Here is a 19,189-nt window from a genome sequence, read left to right as displayed (position 1 = left end):
TTCCCTTGCTGTCTCATGTGAGACAGATAAAGAATGCACAGCTCTGAAATAATTCATAGTACTTCACTCATACTTCTGCCATTGTTCCAAACCACCACTCTCCCCAGTCAGTGTCACCCCCATGCCATGGCCAGCTTGTTGTGCAACCAGCTTTCACTTTTGCTCCTCTACCCCAACTTGACTTCTTGGCAATCCAGGATTGTGATGAGGCACTACAAATACTCCAAGGTAGGCTGCACAGAGATATTCTTACATTTTTCTTACAGACGCAGCCAATGTTCATTTGCAGAAAGCCCTCACATCCATGTGGACTGGCTCCTTTTTCTTACACTAGCTTCAGCTTGATTTCCTGTTCTGACATAGCTAGCTTCTTACTGTACATGTGTTGAAATAGCACCATCAGGCAAATTTTTGTTACATTTTTATGTGTAACTATGTTTATATGTAACTGTACTTTTGTAATATTTTGTAATAGATTAATTTGTCCGTTGTTATTTTTTGTAGAGGTATTTTTTAATATATTAAGTGGTTCAAAATTATTTAATCATAATAATGAAAGTCTGTCTGTTAATGACAACTGAGCAGTTATGAATATTCTTTAGGCTACATTGCCACATGGTTTCCAGTAGCCCCTTTCTGACAGGCTGCTCAGCTACCACCAAATGTCCCATCAATCCACTGCTGGGTTCTAACCCACTATTTGGGAACCGCTCTGCTAAAAGAAACACTGATTGTATTTGCCATCTTGTTCACCACTACTACTGGACTGATTCTTCTTCTTTAGGCTGGCCATCATCAAAGAATGGAAAAGATTTTGTACAGAAGCTCTTGAAGTAGGCAGTAAGCACGCCCCAACCGCAGTATAAGAAAATTTTGAAGTTATACCTGTACGTAACTTTCTCTTCAGTGCCAGGCTCATCTTTTTCCCAGATCAAAGCCACTCTCTCTGGAGAGTGTTGTGCATACCGGTCCAAGCAGTTAACTGCACAGAAACAAATTATAAAAAAGCAACATTTACAGTAAATTCTAAAGTGTCAGATTTGATAATCAACTTGTGCTATTAATATTTTTAAAAGATAATGAACAAATATAATTTATTTAAAGAGCCTCTGATCATGCAAATCTACAATAATGTCCCAATGAAATAGTCAAGAGCATCAAAGTACAGTATTCAGATGATTTCAGTATTTCAGAATCATTAGAATACATGAAATTGCACTGTACATCAGTTTAGTTCATAAACATACACTACAGTCAAGCATCTATAAGAATTCTGAGGCAGTAAATGTAAGGACGTCATTAGATACAGTTGTGTGCAGTTGTTAAAACTTTGACAGTATGATTCTGTTTATAACACAAGATGGCCACAACTAACTAACTCCCTTCAAGGGTTGTTGATATTCTTTGTAGTTTAGACCACCTACAGTCTAAAACCAGATGAACAAGAGCTATGTGATTGGTATGTAAGCCAGGAATAGATGCATAATATTTATCTATTTATATTTATTGAAAAATGTAGCCTCTAGCTAAGGCTTGGATAGGAGAGGCAGAGCAACAGGACATTGGAAAGGCAAGAGACTGAAAGTCATTTGGTTAATGTAGCACTCCCCCCTTGCCCCCACTGTTTCTGCTAAATATTACAATTATGTGGAGGGATTGGAATGTGCATAACATACTGAAAGGAGTCCTGCCTCCTAAGCACAGGATGATTGATACACACAATTCTCCCTCAGCTTTGAGTTTAGCAGGCCCTCTTTCCAGCACTTAAAGGCTAGGAAATCCAGCCTTTTAAAATCAAAGTTGAAGTTTGGCCATCAGATTTTGCAGTGGACATCTGTTGTGTAATTATGTTTCACCCTTCTAAAAATGTGTATGTTTTGTAATTATAAGCTCATGTTTTGGAAACCTAATACTGTAGTGTTGTGCTCTTCAGCCAATCCCTTCAATGCCCTTGTTGGTGTCCTTTTCTTCTAATTTGACCCTAAGGGAGTCCTCTATTTACAAATACTGTAATCAACAATCAAAGACAGTTCTGCACTGTACAAAGCTTAGAGAAACTTTACTGGGAAAATTATGCAGTAAGATACTTAATTCCACTGTATGTTCCCCCCCCCCCCATGCCTGAGACCAAATATCACATCCTTGAAAATTAAGGCTTCTTCAATAAACAAAAGCAGCACTAGAGTCCTTTAATTTATTCCAGCCACGTTCAAGTACCTTTTCAACTCTTATGTGTATGGCAATGGTAGCTTAACTAGGTCATTTAACTCTTCCTTAATATTTAACATTTAAATGGTTTTCATGACCTTGATTACCGGTATTTCTATACACTGGTGACTTGATTGAGAATTGCTTTTTAGCTAAATTCTACTTATTTTTAAATATTTTTATATTCCAACTTTTAATCAATTTTTTTTCTTTTTACCCTTTTATTACAATGCAATTTGCTATCCTCTTCTATGAAACATGTATGATAATATACATCCCCCCCATTAAACATTAACACATCAACTCTAAACCAATTTAAGCAAGTTATTGTCATCTTCTAAGTAAGAATGCATACAACAGTGATGTGAAGATAAGAAGAGAAAGTGATAAGTAGAACAAATACCGGTACGTAGAGTGATAAGTAGAGCAAATACGAAATGGAGTTACAATATAATTAACAAAAGTGTGCATAATATAGAAAGCTCCATTAAAATAAATGAAAGTTGGCAGCTCTTCCTGTTGAATTTTGAACAATATCATATGTAAGCTACAAAGAATTGGACCGAATGCTGGTCAATGATCAAACTGAAACGGATTCTAAAGCAGTTTCTTTCTGCATAATAAACCATCTGTGAGTAACTTTAACACCCTCACCTTGTAGAATATTAACGGGTAAAAAGAAGCAGCTGAAGAAAATGTGGCATTTCTGGAAAATGTCATCTGTGACTTTATTGTAGATTTCTCCAGCATGTCAACTGCAATGATGAAACCTGATCACTGTGGTAATTGTCGAAAATAGGTAATTGTTGAAAATAGAAACTCACATCCAAAAAGTGTTAAAGAACTGGTGTGCCTAGGTTTATCTCCCATGAGTTTTATGAAGCTGTGTTGCACTTTGAATTAGAACAATTGGAATAATTAAGGATGCAATCCTAAGCATTGTGACTAGTGAGTTAAGCCCTACTGAACTCTGTGAGACTTAATTCTGAGTAAACATGGTTAACAGAGCAGTGTAAGAGAAACAGCTGTATCTTTTTTATTAACTGAAATGAACTGTAAGTGTAAATGAGTGCAACTGTATTTAAATTAACAGAGAGGAAGTGGGGAGAAAGGTCCTAACCTCCACTGTAATGGTTTCTAAAGAAAGGAAGCTTTTTTATATGGAGAACAATCATGGGCATAGCCAAGAAGGGCAAGTCGTTGTTGTCCCCCAATAAAGTAAAACAATAGAAATACTTAACTGACCAATCATGTCAGTCCTGCCCCCCCCAAAAAAAACAATTCTGGCTACACCCATGAGAACATTAATTATGCCATTTCCGACAACCACCCCACAAGTGCAACTGAGTCAGACTGGCAATGGCTTTCCAGGATTTCAGGCAGGGAACATCCCCAGGCTGCAGGTGCTCTACTACTACTGAGCTACAACCCTTCCCATAAAGTAGCGTTCCAAGATTACTATGTAGCCTGAACTTTTGCTGAATGTTTATCACCTCATGTGCCTCATTTGCTAAGGTTAGCATTCAGTTTTAGTGGTGGTGGTGATAGCCACTGTTTATGCAGTCACAGCTAGCAGCAAACAGACATGGGGACACCAGTTCCTATAAGAGGGATTCAGAACAACTTACTTTATAATGAACCACTGTGGATTTAATATCTTATTACCTTGTTATTGCTAGTTAAAACAGTGATTACAATTAGAACCTTATTGATTGCACACAAAATCATTTGGCTGTGAGGGATCAGCACTCTGCATAGCACATGTTGAGAGGCACTTTCACCTATTCTTTAGTATTACTTAACACAACAAAAATTAAGATCCTGGTATTATAAACAACTTTACAGGAGAAAAGCAGCTATTCAATAAGGAATTTTTGGGTGCTAAAGCCAAAATGTTCAGTTCTCATCTACCAAAGCTGCACAGTCTAACACACACCTTATGACTTTGACAGCAGAATCAGTTGCCTCTAGGAAATTCACAAGCAAGGCACGAATGCAATAGCCCTTCCCATTGTTGGTCCCCAACATTGTACAGTAAGAACCTCAAATAGTTTCATCTTTCACTATTTTTCCTTAATTTTTCAATATGTAATTGAATGTGCTCGAAGTCTACAGTCAGTCACAGAGTGCATGGCTTGTCCATCCCATTAAAGTAACAGAATCCATTTTAAAGCTCATGGAACTGTTTTTCTATTGGTTAATCTTCATTTTTGTTATTTATACTTCTGTAATTGCTGAAATATCATAAACCATTATGACATGGCAAAAAAGAAAAAGGGTGCAGGAGCAAAAAAAATTCAGTCTCATGATAAATACATAATATAGGGAGAGGTTGTGGGTCATTTTTTCAATTGTCAACTGTGGTCAAGTTAGATTTTTGTTGTTTAAAAAATTATTGTTACAAAGCATTTTAGTATTACAGACACTGCAGAAAACCAATAATAAAGAGAAATCACATCCTCATCCTCTAGCAGTTTCTTTCGTTTACTATCCATGTTTTAAAAGGAGGAGGGGCGGGAACAAGAGTGCTTTTACTACAAAGCCAAGTTCAACTTCCACAGATGAGGCTTCCTAGCAACAAGCATTCCATGTACCAGAAAAATGTAGTGCCCATAGCAACTATCTGAGAGGAATTAGTGTTGAATTAAGTGGTTAGCACCATCACCAACTACAGCTCCAGAGCTTTCCATGTTTCAGTATTGATACATTCACTCTGTAGAATCATGTAAAAGTACATACACAGTGTATGTCTTACAAGGCCTTTATTTATACATGTCTTACTTTTAACAGCAGAATTTTCAAAAATCTAACAATAGGTTCTTTTGCAAGGAAAGCTTCAGGAAGCTGTTTCATTTACATTCTTATGGCATTGCATAGCTTTTTGATAGAACACCTTATTTTCTACTAGTCTAACTAAGCCCATCCTACCGGTATATCTAGCTTGTTAATGCAACAGTTACAAATAAATCAGCCCAAACTAGAAAAAATGGCCAAATCTAGTTTGTAGTTTCCAGAAGATCTGAGGTCAGCCAGGTGGTTAAAAGGTTGTGGAGCAGATGTGAAGAGTCTAAAAGAATGAAGGAAGCAAGTGGTGGTCTGTATTTTTAACAACTCTGTGGGAAAACAGGGCTTTGGGGTCTAGTTTTCTTTTTAGTGGAGCACAGTAACCCCTGATGGGGACGGAATTATAGATCTAACAAGTCAATACTGTTATTTATTTGTACTTAACTGTTTGAATATAACTGCAAAGTCTAATGCATGAAATGTTTGTAGGCCAATGTGAAATGACATGCACCTTGCAACCAGCATCCAGGATATACCAGTATGCTCATTCTCAGGGTTAATCAATGGAAAAAGCTGCCACCTGAAATAATCATAAATCAATTAATATAGGCATATCTCCTACATTAGGGAAACCTATATGGCAGTCTCAAATGTTGAAAGATATGCTTTTTTGTATATATCCAACCTATGTGCATCATAATCACACACACACAGCAAGGATACTCTTTTTGTTCCGCTTCCCACACTCTCAATATGGTACACAGCAAGCAACCAAGAGTATGCAAAATGGCCACCCAAAAGAGCTCTCAGAGAGCTTTAAGCAAGTATGACTTTTAAGTTCTTTGGTATAAAAAAAAACCTGCAAAAGTTCTTTGTAAGTTCTTTGGGACAGGGAACTGTATTTTCTTCATATTACTTTGGAGGCAGTAATACTTCCCACTACCAGTTGCTAGAAAACACAGGAGGGGAGAGTGCTCGTGTGTTCATGTTCTGCTCCTTGGTTTCCCACAGGCATCTGGCTGGCCACTGTGAGAACAGGATGCTGGACTAGATGGGTCAATGGCCTGATCCTGCAGGCTATTCTTCTGTTCCTATAATCTGCTTTTTACGTTGATATATGACTGTATAGACAAGGGAGGCCCTGCAACGCTTGCTCAACCACATTCCATGTGGTATTTCCAAGCACCAATGGAAATGTCCACTGGGGATAAAATGCCTTCCCCGCTCCCCTGCTGTCCCACAGCAAAGTATTTAAATGCTATTAATTTGCAAGATGAAAATGCTGCTTCCCTGCCTCACAAGAACTGCAGCAGCAAAAAACATGTCATATGAGAATGATGAGCCGCCCGTGACCTCAAACCCAATGAAATAAAAATAATGAGCAATTCACTTATTTGCATATTGCTTTCCCTGCCAGCAAATCTTTAAGGAAGGCCACCTGCATCACATAAAACAAAGGTTGCTTCCATTATGTGAGCTGACAATTGCTGAGAAAGCCTGTTTGTCTACTTTGAACTCTTTATTTCCTACACTCTATTCATGGGGTCACATTGGCTTTCACAAATGCAAGGCAGATGGTGGGGAGAAAATTTGTTTTAAATATGAAGATGCATTATCCCAAGAGCCACAGCTAATCCCCCCCTTTTATGTTGACTCTTCGAGCTCTTATTCCAAAACACTTTCCTAGCCTAGGCACCCTATGAACTGCAGGTGCCAAAGATATTTGAACTCGGGGCATTCTGCACTGGAAAACTTGTGTAGTCTTACAACTCATGCGGACTTCTTGAGCTCAGCACCAGAAAGTCCCACCTCAGGCCCTAAAACTTGTTTTTCGCACCAGGGCCGATCTAGAAGGCCCGACCTGACACAATGCAGGTGCCTCTGAGCATCTGCAGAGCGCATTCGACCCCTTATTTTCTTTCTCTTTGCCGCATTAACAGCCACCTCATCACTTCCTGATCACTTTCCAGATCACTTGGGTGGTGACTTCCAGGCACCAAGTGATCACTTTCCAGATCACTTGGGTGGTGACTTCCAGGCACTGAATTAGATAAGCTTTCGAAACCAGAAGGACTCGAGGGATGACAAGAGGGACCGAGATATATGAATATATATAAGATGTGCGCGCGCCAGGGGCAACTCCTCGCCCCTCCTGCCAAAGGAAGGCGCTCCTTACCCGCCACATTTAAGCGGCCGCCCAAGAACCAGCGGACGCGGCCCTGCGCGAAATCCCACTCGCAGTCGGTGTGGTGCATGGCGTCCCACAGCAGCGCCTCCCGAGCCAGCGCCCCCCAGAAAGCCCCGGGCGCCTCGGCCGCCCTCCTGGACACCTCGCCGTAGCTCCCCCTCGGAAAGTGGGCGCTCGCCTGAGAGAGGCAACGGCCGCCGCTGAGGAGGCGGCCGCACGAAGGCCATCCCCAGGGGGCGCCCGGCCAGCTCCGGCTCCACCAGGGCAGCCTCCCTCGCCGCCTGCTCAGGGCGCTCCGCAGGCGGCTCAGGGCAGCAGCCGCGGACGGTGTGGCTGCCATAAGGCCGCCGGGGAAGGTTTGGCAGGTGTGTAGCGGCGGGGGGCGCTGAAACCGGCTCGGCGCCGCCTCCGAGGGGGCGAAGAAGGGGAAGCGGCTTTCGAAACCGCTCGCCTGAGGCGCTGAGTTGGCCCAGCCAAGTTGGCCCTGCGCGCTTCCTCCTTCTCCTCCTCCTTCGCCTCACCACGCCTTTCCCGCCCTTTTCCCCTTCCCCTCCTTGTAGGCAGCGTCTCGTGAGGCGAAAGAGGAACTGAGCGCTCGGCCTCTTTAGCAGAGGGGAAACTTTAAAAAAAAACAACTGAAAAGTTCCCGAGTTTCGGGAACTGCCGTACCGCGTAGCGGTTAAGCCGTTAAACCGTGAGGCGGGATTCAAAAAAGTTCAAAAATCCGCACTCAGCCGCGGCCGAAGCTGAGAGGACCCCATTTGGGCTGGGGTCTCTCTCTCTCTCTCTCTCTCTCTCTCTCTCTCTCTCTCACCTGCATCACAGGTTTGTTGAGGAGGAAAAGCATATTATCTTTCACTGTAAACCGTACGTTTTGAGCTGCAGCTTCTCCCGCAGCCGAAAAGCAAAACGACTCTTGCGGATGACCTCTTTTAGGAATAAGACCTGAATTTCTATTCGGAAACGCTAATTGCAAACGTTGGAAAGGTGGGTGTGTAAATAAATTTAGACTGGTGCGGTACCTTAAAGTTTGGCAAGGTGCTTTTTTTCAAAGAGAAATTGACACAAAGCTAGGCGTGAGTAACCAGGGGGCAAAAGATAAAATATGGAAAGTGTTTTATCGACTACTCATGTGTGAAGTATAATGCTTGCCCTCCGACCCCCAACATACGCTAACTATGGACCTTTTGAACTATTTGCCTTATCTCGAAATCCTGTGAAGAAAATCTAAAGGAGAGAGTGTGCCAGCGTGTATAAGCTGTTGAGGTGTCTTAATCGCAACCAAAGCACCCAAGAGATGTGTCACAGAAAAACCAAGTGATAAGTGGACAAAATATATTGCCATGCCTCTCTAGTAATGCATATACTGCCACCGAGCTTTGTACCCATTTCTCATCCAGATTGTATTAGAAATAATTATTACGTTAGTGATGTATGATCACTTTTATTAAGCTGATAGGATTTCATGTCTGTTCAGACTTAAATTGCAACTACGGTGCTTTCATTTTTTCGCATATTAAATTAGTTTTTATTTAAAATCAGACTTAGTCCAATCCACTATTCATTAAGGAATTCCTGGATACACACACACACACACACACAAAGCCAAGAGCAGGGATGGGGAAGGGAACATGTAGCCCACCCAACATTATTTTACTACAACTCCCATGATCCCTGACCTTTGCCTATGCTGACTACAAGTGGTGGGAGCTGAAGTTCAACAACATCTGGAAGGCCATAGGTTTCCCTGCTTCTGCTCTAGGGGAATACAGTATATTCAATACCTTTTCTGTTTCTTCATTTTTCCAGATCACGATTTCATTTCTGTATCAACAGTGTTTAAGACTGAGTTTGAAAATGTAATATTGTCAATACTGTCATACCTCGGGTTACAGACACTTAAGGTTGTGCATTTTCAGGTTGCACACTGCGCCAAACCCAGAAATACTGGAACTGGTTACCGTACTTCTGGGTTTTGGCACTTGCACATGCACAGAAGCGCTAAATCGCGCTATGCGCAGAAGCACTGAATCGTGACCCGCGTGTGCACAGACGTGGAGCTGTGGGTTGCGAATGCTGCGGGTTGCAAACGTGCCTCCCGCACGGGTCATGTTTGCAACCCAAGCGTCCACTGTATATTTGGGATGGTATGAAGGAGGAGGAGGATTAAATGCTACTTTCCCTCTACAGTTCTGGTAGGAACTCAGCTCTCATTGAATTGCTATTCCCATGCTAATCACTGAGATACTTATGCTTTATTTGGAAACCATTTCCCATCTGTTGAGTCTTCATTATTCATTCAAAAAAATCTGTTTGCAGGAAAATGTATGCTGGCTGCTGAAAGAGTACTGTAATTATTTCTACTAATGGTGATAATTGGTTTCCTTCTGTGAACTGGGAAATGCTACCTTTACAGTTCTCTGTTTAAGAGGATTGTGTTTTCCATAGAAACGGATAGATCTAATTCATGTGTTTGCTTGAATGGAGCAGACCAACAGAAGACTAATCAGGGAAGGCTGTTTGGCACCACCCCTGCCTGGTATATTCTCCCAGGCAGCAAGATAGCGTGCATGTTTTGTTGCTTGCATCAGTTTGTTCACTGAGATATTTGCCTGCAAGTAAGCGAGTGTTTGTGCTGATTGCAGTACAATGTATTGGTTGATTGTTGGTTGAGTGAATACAGTTGAGGTGTGGCCGTGGTCCGGAGCCTGCCTTGCTATAAGAACAGGCTCTTCTGTGAGTGGCAGAGTTGACACCAAAGGGGATTGCTGATATGGTTCAAATCCACTCAACCTTGGTCAGCTCCTACTGCTCTATCCCATCTTCTGCCAGCCTAGCAGTTCGAAAGCACACTAGTCCAAGTATATAAATAGGTATTGCTGTGGCAGGAAGGTAAACAGTGTTTCCATGTGCTCTGGCTTCCGTCATGGTGTTCCGTTGCACCAGAAGCAGTTTAGTTATGTTGACCACATGACCCGGAAAGCTAGCTGTGGCCAAACGCCGACTCCCTCTGCCTGAAGCGAGATCAGTGCCGCACCCAGTACTCACATTTGACTGGACTTAACCGTCCAGGGGTCCTTTACCTTTACCTTTTTTACCTGCTGATTTGGGGAGTCATGGGGCATCTCCTACTGTCAGTCAGGCTATGGAATTGTAGGCAGGCACTGTGAGAGGCAACCTGGGGTGAGTCTGGTAGATGGGAAGTTCGGTTGGATGGTTTTCCTACTCAGTAATGTGGGAAATGGACTGAGGATTAAATCTGTAGATTTAGATCTAAACCTCCTTTCCCAACATGTGTGGGATAAATACAAAAAGAAAAACTGGTTGCGAAGTCTTTTTAGCAGAGAAAACATAAGTTTTGCAGCTCATTAAAGCTTAGGAATTAGCCAATTACACATTTTAATCCCAATTATTTGTTGTCTATTACTTACATTTCAATGCAGGCAGCAAATACAGCAAAGTAGTGAGCAAAAAATACTTATAAGTTACATTAAATAAAAGTTGGTAGTCTTAGCTAACATGGCTTAATGCGGGAACTTTAGTCATGCATATCTGGTCATCTTTGAGTCATGATGGAAAGAGAAGAGTCTCCTCACAGGCAGAAGGAAGTAGGAAGGATTGTCTCCTTTGTTATAGAGTTCCCACCTAGAGGAGGCAAAGGAAGTGACCACACACAGAGGTCCTCTCTAAGAAGTTAAAGAACTCTGTCCACACGCCCTGTGCTTCTCGAGCAAACATGCATTTGTGATATTGACCGCAAACCTCACAAGTAAGATGCAAGGGAGGGGAGTGTTGAAGTGGACTCAACATCTTCCTCTTGGCATGTGGTATTTTATGTGCCTACTACTGGGCCTTACTTTATCTTGTGACCCTAATCTCCCAGTTGTACATGGTGATATTGAATGATTGTGATCTAAGGGCAAAATTGATGGAGGAGGTATGTAGTTAGAAGCTTAAGTAGAAAGAGAGGTGGTGTTGGTAATGGAAAACAAACACAGGGACAGATATATCTAGGTGCTATTGGCAGTATTGGGTGGTTGAGTTTTATATGTTTAAAGAAATGAACCAGCCAAATTTTGGCTTTCAGTTTGTAGTTTTGTGAGCTGGCTAGAGAGTTCTATCACAGTTCTCAACACCCTCACCAAAGTATAATTCCCAGGATTTTTTGGCTATAAGGTAAAAAGGTAAAGGAGCCCTGGACACCAGTCGAATTTGACTATGGGGTGCCGCACTCATCTCTGTTTTCAGGCCAAGGGAGCTGGTGTTTTGTCCACAGATAACTTTTTGGGGTCATGTGGCCAGCATGACTAAACTGCTTCTGATGCATGGAATACTGCGACGAGTGCCAAAACACATGGAAACGCCGTTTACCTTCCTGCCGCAGCTGTACCTATTTATCTACGCACGCTGGTATGCTTTCAAAGTGCTAGGTTGGCAGGAGCTGGGACAAATCAATGGAAGGTCACCCGGTCACATGGATTCCAACTGCCAACCTTACGACCAGCAAGCCTAAGAGTCTTAGTGGTTTAGACCACAGCACCACCAGCGTCCCTTGGACTATAACAGTTATGTTGCTGTAAAACTGATATAATTTTGTAGTGTTAAATATATCTGATTTTCCTTTTCCTTTTCTTTTTACCGGAATCCTTATACAGTGGTACCTTGCTTTACGAACTTAATCCATTCCAGAAGTCCATTCTTAAACCAAAACCATTCTTAAACCGAGGCGCACTTTCCCTAATAAGGCCTCCTGCCACCGGTGCCCTTCCACTGTTTGGATTCCGTTTTTAGACCAAGGTAAAGTTCTCAAACCAAGACACTATTTCCAGTTTCGAGGAGTTTGTAAACCAAATCATTCTTAAACCGGACTGTTCTTAAACCGAGGTACCACTGTAATCTACTTTCTTGTTCTAAATAAACAGAAGAAGAGTGTATATTCAAGATCTCTTAATAATTAAGGAATAGCTATAATTGCTGCTTAGTGATCCAGAGGGTTCAATGAAAATGGCCAATAATTCATTGGTGTACTGGACTTTCCTTCAACAGTTTTGTTGATTATCTACAAGTGAAAAATAATTGAACAGTGCCCTCTTCTGCTTATTGCATGAATCACACGTTTTGAAGTGGGACTGTTCCTGAACTTTGCTACTGCAATGTAACAAGAATGTGAAATATACAGGTACAGTATGTATCTGAAGAAGTGTTCATGCACACAAAAGCTTATACCAAGAACAAATTTAGTTGGTCTCTAAGGTGCTACTGGACTTTTTATTTTTTATATATTGTGAAATATATGGTTTATTGATGCACAAAGCAGAGATGTTGATAGATGTATACAAATTCTGAGGTATATTGAAGGATAAGTAAAATTAACAAGGAGAGAAGTAAAGAAGTATATACAAAATAAACAGCTGTTTGAGATATAAATTTAATGGTGGTGGTGGTGATGCAATGAATCCAATACAGCACACAGAGCAACCAGGCCTGTGCATGCAGATCCCTTTTAAGAAACCATAAATCACATGTTTAGCAGGAGTGTTTTAGTAGAAACCCTACTCCTTTACTAGCCAATCAGTGGGATCTTAGCCCTTTTCTTTCTTGTTAGCTTTACCAAAGTATTATTTGCAAATTATATCATAAATATTGCAGGGGAGAAGGCCACGCACACGTATCCCATCATAGCTATATCTTAAGTGTCCAAAATGCCTGATCGATCATAAGTGAAGATTGGCATGTCTGGTTGTGGTGTGTCATGTGGCCTGGCACATGCATCCGTATAGTATAGCATGAGATGGGCCTCAGCAAGTGTTCACAGATGTATGAAAGAGATAGCACAATGGTCCTGCTCTGAGTGACTGTGCAATTTGTGAGTTTGGACCTGTCATGCCGAAAATCAGGTTGGTCAAGCCAAAGTCATGTTTTTGTCTACCATCTTGATTCCAAATGGCACATGTTGTTACTTCAGAAACCCTCATTCTGAGTTTGGCAATGATATCTCAAGAGGTGGCGAAACCTATGCCAAAAAATGGACAAAGTCACGTTACCATCTGCCATCTTGATTCAAGATGGCAGTTGGCATCCAAATGTCAATGAAAATTGCTACTCCCACCTTGGAAATCATTGTGCTCAGTTTGGCAAGGAATAGGTTCTCAAGAACCTATAGAAAACTGGTGGATGAATAGACAAAGTATTTTCCAAAACAGAGAGTAGATAAAGTTATCTGACAAGTCACTTGAACTTGGCCCAATAGGAGATGGACAGCCAGTGTAAATACTGCAATAAAGGTTTTATATGCAGATGGTACTTTGCCCCCACAAGTAACCTAGCTGCTGCATTCTGCCTGTATTCTGACCTCTGCTAGGCTCCAGTGCTTTCTGCCAGTTGTGACCCCTCCCAGTTGCCACTGAGCAAGATTTGGATGGAGCATTGTTTGCACTGCCAGATTGTCAGCAGCCACATATAATGTGGTCAATCATAGTTTGGATTGCTGTGCTCATGGAGAAGTGAAATAGGCATTACTAATTGAATATATACTGTGTAACTACATGCATAGGCCTCCAGTTTAACTACATGCATAGAAAAAAGAAAGAAAATGGACAAAGCAGGAGGTTCAAGGCAAACCTGCTATCAGCAACGCAAACCAAAACTACACAATAAGGGACGTGGATCATAATCCCACAGTTCACCTGTGATCTTGGGGGCAGGTGGAGAACACAGCTTTTTTCTTCTATATACTCACTGGATAGTAATGAACACTTCATGTTCTCTCTCATGTGCAATAACCTGTATTACCCTCTGGGGGGCAATCTCTTTAAACATCACATTTGCTTAATCTTTCAATCTAAAACTCCACAAAGCAGCAAGATGGGATAAACCTAGATAAAATGCCAGTTAAAAATTAATATTCCTAAATCATACAGTAATGGCAGAATACAGATGTTTCTGCAACAAATGCACACAGCCTTCCCTTTTATGTGAACATGAGTCATTCATTATTAAAAAGAATGGGGGAAAGTCTTCTTATGAAAGCCAAGTAAACATATAATCCAGTCAATCTCGTAACCCCCCTCCACAAATTAAAATCTAAATAATCTCATTTTTTTCACATTTCATTTTTTATGTCCTCCCCACCCCCACACCTCTCATCATTAATTCAGCAAATACTCTTAAATCCTAGGATCTAACTGTCCATATGGCAAAGTGAAAAGATGTAAATATGAAAGAAAATGCTGTTGTAACCCAGATAAATTAAAAAGAATGTGGAATTACTTACAGCATTATGCATGTTTCTATTTTAAACATTCCAGATGGGGAGAGATGGTTGTTTCTAGAAAAGCATTTGTACCGTTTATTCTTGCTGCTTACTAGCCCCGTTCAGATCACTTCAACCAACCAACTAATGGTTCAGCATCATCACAATAATTGGTAGTAGTGATAATGATTAGGGTAATGTTAATATGAAAGAGGTTGGCTTGTAAATGCCATTTTATTTTATTATTTCTATTGCAACACAATCAAAATTTGTCCCCCTTTAACTGAGATGTAGTGCCACCCTCTTAATACTTACATAACCTTATTTGAGGTTTTCCCTGTCAAGAATTGGTTAATCATTTTGGTTTGGATAACAAAAACCAAGGCTACATATTGTGAGCCCTTTTTGTATTATTCATCAATGTGTTTTGTATTAGAAGAATCCACAAAATACCTCCTCTCCATTCAGACATACATTGTTAGGACTGTGTTGGATCTGTAGAGTAGAAAGGTGTGTGTGAAGGGCTTGTTCAGAGAGATGTCAAAGCAATAGAAATACAGGTCCTAGGTATAACAGCATAGCCTGAATAATGGGGTGGGTCATAGCAGAGGTGATTTTACGGTGCCTAAAAGGGAGAGGGTTGAAAAACTGAAGCTTAGAAATTCCTGCTTTTAATATGTATGTTTTCTCTGCTTTTATTATTTCCAATGATATCTGGCTTCTGTTTTCCAATGTGACAAGCAAAGAGATGTGCCATCTGTGTCATGTAAGGGGTGTGGTCATAAATGCAACAAAATGCTAGTGCCAGCACTGCACGGCCCAGATAAATTTGTTTGCAAATGCTGCCGAATCAGGATTAGGCTTTAAATGTGCCAAACCTCGGCTCTTGTAAAGCCTAATTTCTGATTAAATAAGCCTTTACCCATCATTATTTATCATGTTCACTGCAAATTCACTTTTAGGAACTCAGCGTTTGAGTCACTCACAAATAATTACTTACTCGCCAATCTCTTTTCATCCTTTCCTGTTTATTCCAGCCAAACCTAGTTATTTTGAGAGTGTTTCAAAACATGCATTAGGATAACAATCCGGAGCATCTGTTGATCATAGTGTTTGCATTACTATGATGTTCTGAACAATATTTTCCTAAAACTTTCATAGCTCATGTTTTTGTTAGAGTTCTCTCTACATTTTCTTGTCTATGTAGACAACCTGCCAGTTCTGCTCCAGGTGGGAATATTGTTACATGTTTATTCACATGTTGATCTCTATTAGGAATCTTTCCAGACTGGAATTACCTAGATTTTAATAAAACCTTTACATCATTTTCAGATAAAATTTGTCTGGCAGAAAAAAATTGGAAACATTTCAATATGTCTGTTAGAATGTGATTTGGGGCCAATTCTGTCTTACACAGAAGATGAAAATGTACTACGAGTTTATCAAATGGTATGAAGTGTAGTCATTTTTAAAATACTATTTTACTTTCTGGATTACAACCCACAGCCACTGTCCCCAAAGCCACCTGTAATTTACATCTTTAAAAATTATGTATTTACTAACAAATGTTTTTTAGGAAGACTACAAAGCTACATTCAAAATTTTATCTACCGGTAGTTAAGAAAATCAGTGTATGAAATTGAGCCCTGTCTCTTTATATCACCACCACCCTCATGGATAACTTTTTGGTCAATGATTGAAGCTTATAAAAAGCACCTTTATAGTCTGTAGTACCAGTGGTCCACTGTGTCTCTGGGAAGTCCTCAGCCCACGGGTAACCTAGTAACTGAGGCTCCTGTAGCTACTGCTTACTGTCCTCAGACATAGTGAAAACTGCTTTCAGCCCTGCCGTGACATCTTGGTCTCCCTTGTTGTCAAGCGCTGAAATCCAGGACTCTCAGGTGCCCAAAAGCAAGAAAGCAAAACCTTGATCTGACACTGAGATGGGGATATGTATCAGTGCCTTTATATGAAGCTAGAACCAGTGCTGCTGGGTGGGGGAATTGTTCTTACCAGCAGGATATTGCTGTCAGGTAAACATCAGAGGGCAAGGCAATGCTAAGCCAAATGTGCCCAGTGTGTCATCATATTTTGCCTGGTACCTCTAGGTGACTGTGGGACCCCACACTGCCTGATCAATGCAACATATTCATCTCTTCATGTTGTCTAAGAAGCTGTTTCTAAAGAACAGATTCAGACAGTTTCTAGGGCAGTGCATGTCACCTAAAGATCCATCATGTGCATGAATTTTATTTATTTAAATTGCTGTGAAAACAAAATTATTTCTCCCTTTCTCAATATCTGCTTGGTTTCTTTAGAGGAAAAAGTAGGGGGAATTATCTAATAATCTTAACGCAGGCAGAAACTGGATCATTCTAAATGCTCCTATATTGAGGGATTTTACACACACACAGTATATATACATTCTATTGAACCCAGTATGTATGGTTCCTCATCATCCTGGGAAAAAGTGACATGTGGGGTGCCGCAGGGTTCTGTACTGGGCCTTTGTTGTTCAACGTCTTTATAAATGACTTGGATGAAGGAATTAAGGGGATGCTCATCAAATTTGCAGATGACACCAAACAGGAAGGGGTACCTAATGCCACAGAAGACAGAATCAGAATTCAAAATGACCTTAACAGATTGGAGAACTGGGCAAGCTAACAAAATGAATTTCAATAGGGACAAATGTAAGGTTCTGTACCTAGGCAAGACAAGAGGAACAAGATGCACCAATATAGGATGGGGGACACCTGGCTTACTAGCAGTACATGTGAAAAGGATCTAGAGGTCTTGGTGGACCACAAGCTTAACCTGAGTCAACAGTGTGATGCAGGATCAAAAACAGCTAATGCTATTCTAGGCTGCATCAACAGAAGTATAGTGTCCAGATCAAGGCAAGTCATAGCACCACTCTGTTCTGCCTTGGTCAAACCACACCTGGAATACTGTGCCCAATTCTGGGCACCACTATTTAAGAAGGATGTTGACACGCTGGAACATGTGCAGAGGTCAACCAAGATGATCAAGGGTCTTGAGACCAAGTCTTTTGAGGAACAGTTGAAGGAGCTGGGTATGTTTAGCCTGGAAAATAGACTGAGAGGAGATACAGCCATCTTCAGATATCTCAGGGGCTGTCACATGGAAGAGGGAACAAGTTTTCTCCTGCTCTGGAGGGTAGGACTCGAACCAAGTTAAGGAAAATAGATTCCAAGTAAACAGCAGGGAAAACTTTGTTAGTAAGAGCTGTTTGACAGTGGAACAGACTCCCTCGGAGGCTTTTAAGCAGAGGTTGGATGGCAATCTGTCATGGATGCTTTAGCTGAGATTCCTGCACTGTGAGGGGTTGGACTAGATGACCCTTGGGTCCCTTCCAGCTCTATGATTCTATGACAGATAGCTTATAGGAAATAATGAAGCATTGTATTGTCTGATAGCAGTTTTAGTGCCCTGTGAAGATTTATTCTGCACATTGCACACACAGAGTGACTGCAGATTTTGAAATGGACTACCCCACAAGAGCTCACACATTTGCTCTATGTTCATACATAGCTTTGAATACAGTAGGCTGATGTCAAATCAGCAATGTAGTCTTTGCAGCAGGGGGGCCGTTTGCTGAAAAATCTAGGCCACCCAAGTCTCACTCTTTCACCAACAAAAGTTTTTGTAACCAAAATAGGACTTGCTTAGAAGCTGTATTCTCAAAATCAAGCAGCTAATATATATATATATATCTTCAAAAGCCACAAACAAACACAGAACTTTATTTGTGAATGCATAATAATAAATAAGTGGCAAACAAAACAAGTAGGGGAACATTCAGAAAATGGAGGTATCTAAAGTGCTTTCAGACAAATATAAAAAGACAAAGGAAAAAATATCAAACATTAACACTTTTACAGACATAATTACAAAATATTTTTCCTATGGCATTTTCCAAATAGGAATTTTTACTTCTGGGTTCTATGGCTTGATATTTTAATACAAGTGTGAGTTCTATGCATAGCATGTCAAATAACATTCAAAAATGTAGAGTTATTGCATATGTTTTCCAAAATACAAATTTGTACAAATGCACAGTGTAATTCCATTTATTATGCTCAAATCATGGTAAAGGGAAAGTTTCCTTATCAAGTAAAATGTGCTGCAGCTCAAGGTGAAATCAGTGGGTCAAGAACAAGGAGATAGTCCACAGTGTTCCCGGGTACCATCTGCTTCCCTGCATCAGTTGGACCTACTGCATATTGTAAACACAGGTACCCTGATGTAGCATCTTCTAAACAAAGAGGGTTGATACACACACAGAGCATTGTGCAGGCAAGATCTAATCTCTTTTCTTCAGGGTCAGGAAATGGTCTTTGTGTGCAAAGATAATTTGTTCTGCTCAGTGTTCTGTTATAGACTGAGATTCTCATTTTCTAGAGCTGTACACAGCATTCTCTGACACAAAAGAAAAGAGTGCATGTGTTCCACAGAACTCTGCAAGAGGATTCAATCCAGCATGTGGTGGTGGTGGTGTGAATCCTGTTGAAATTAAAGGGGATGCTGTTAGAACAGATTCTGGTGGCCTTCAGAGTTTGGTATAAATATATACCTTGTAATGTCAACAGATAGTCTACCCCCTGTAGGACTCAAGATGTGCACAAACTTTTTTTGGTGACAGTTTCACTTGTAAGGAAAAGAAGCCATGATTCTCCATACACATTCCAACATCATGTCTTCCATACATGTTAAGCCCTTAAATTGCTAGGCAA

At 40.8% G+C, this 19,189-nt stretch overlaps 1 protein-coding gene across 1 annotated transcript in view; it reads right to left on the bottom strand.

Moving 5' to 3' along the window:
• ACSS1 (acyl-CoA synthetase short chain family member 1) overlaps positions 1-7,695 on the bottom strand; it is a 35,228-nt gene extending 27,533 nt beyond the window's left edge. The window contains exons 1-2 of the mRNA XM_033145052.1: positions 7,169-7,695; positions 886-982 (exon numbers count right to left, since the gene is read on the bottom strand). Coding sequence (XP_033000943.1) covers positions 886-982; positions 7,169-7,520 — 449 coding nt within the window. The 5' untranslated portion in view covers positions 7,521-7,695. The remainder of the gene's footprint in view (positions 1-885; positions 983-7,168) is intronic.
• Between the last annotated feature and the right edge of the window lie 11,494 nt (positions 7,696-19,189).

The sequence above is a fragment of the Lacerta agilis genome, chromosome 3 (assembly GCF_009819535.1).
Source record: "Lacerta agilis isolate rLacAgi1 chromosome 3, rLacAgi1.pri, whole genome shotgun sequence".
In the NCBI taxonomy this organism is placed as follows: domain Eukaryota; kingdom Metazoa; phylum Chordata; class Lepidosauria; order Squamata; family Lacertidae; genus Lacerta; species Lacerta agilis.
This window is presented reverse-complemented; position numbering and strand designations above follow the sequence as displayed.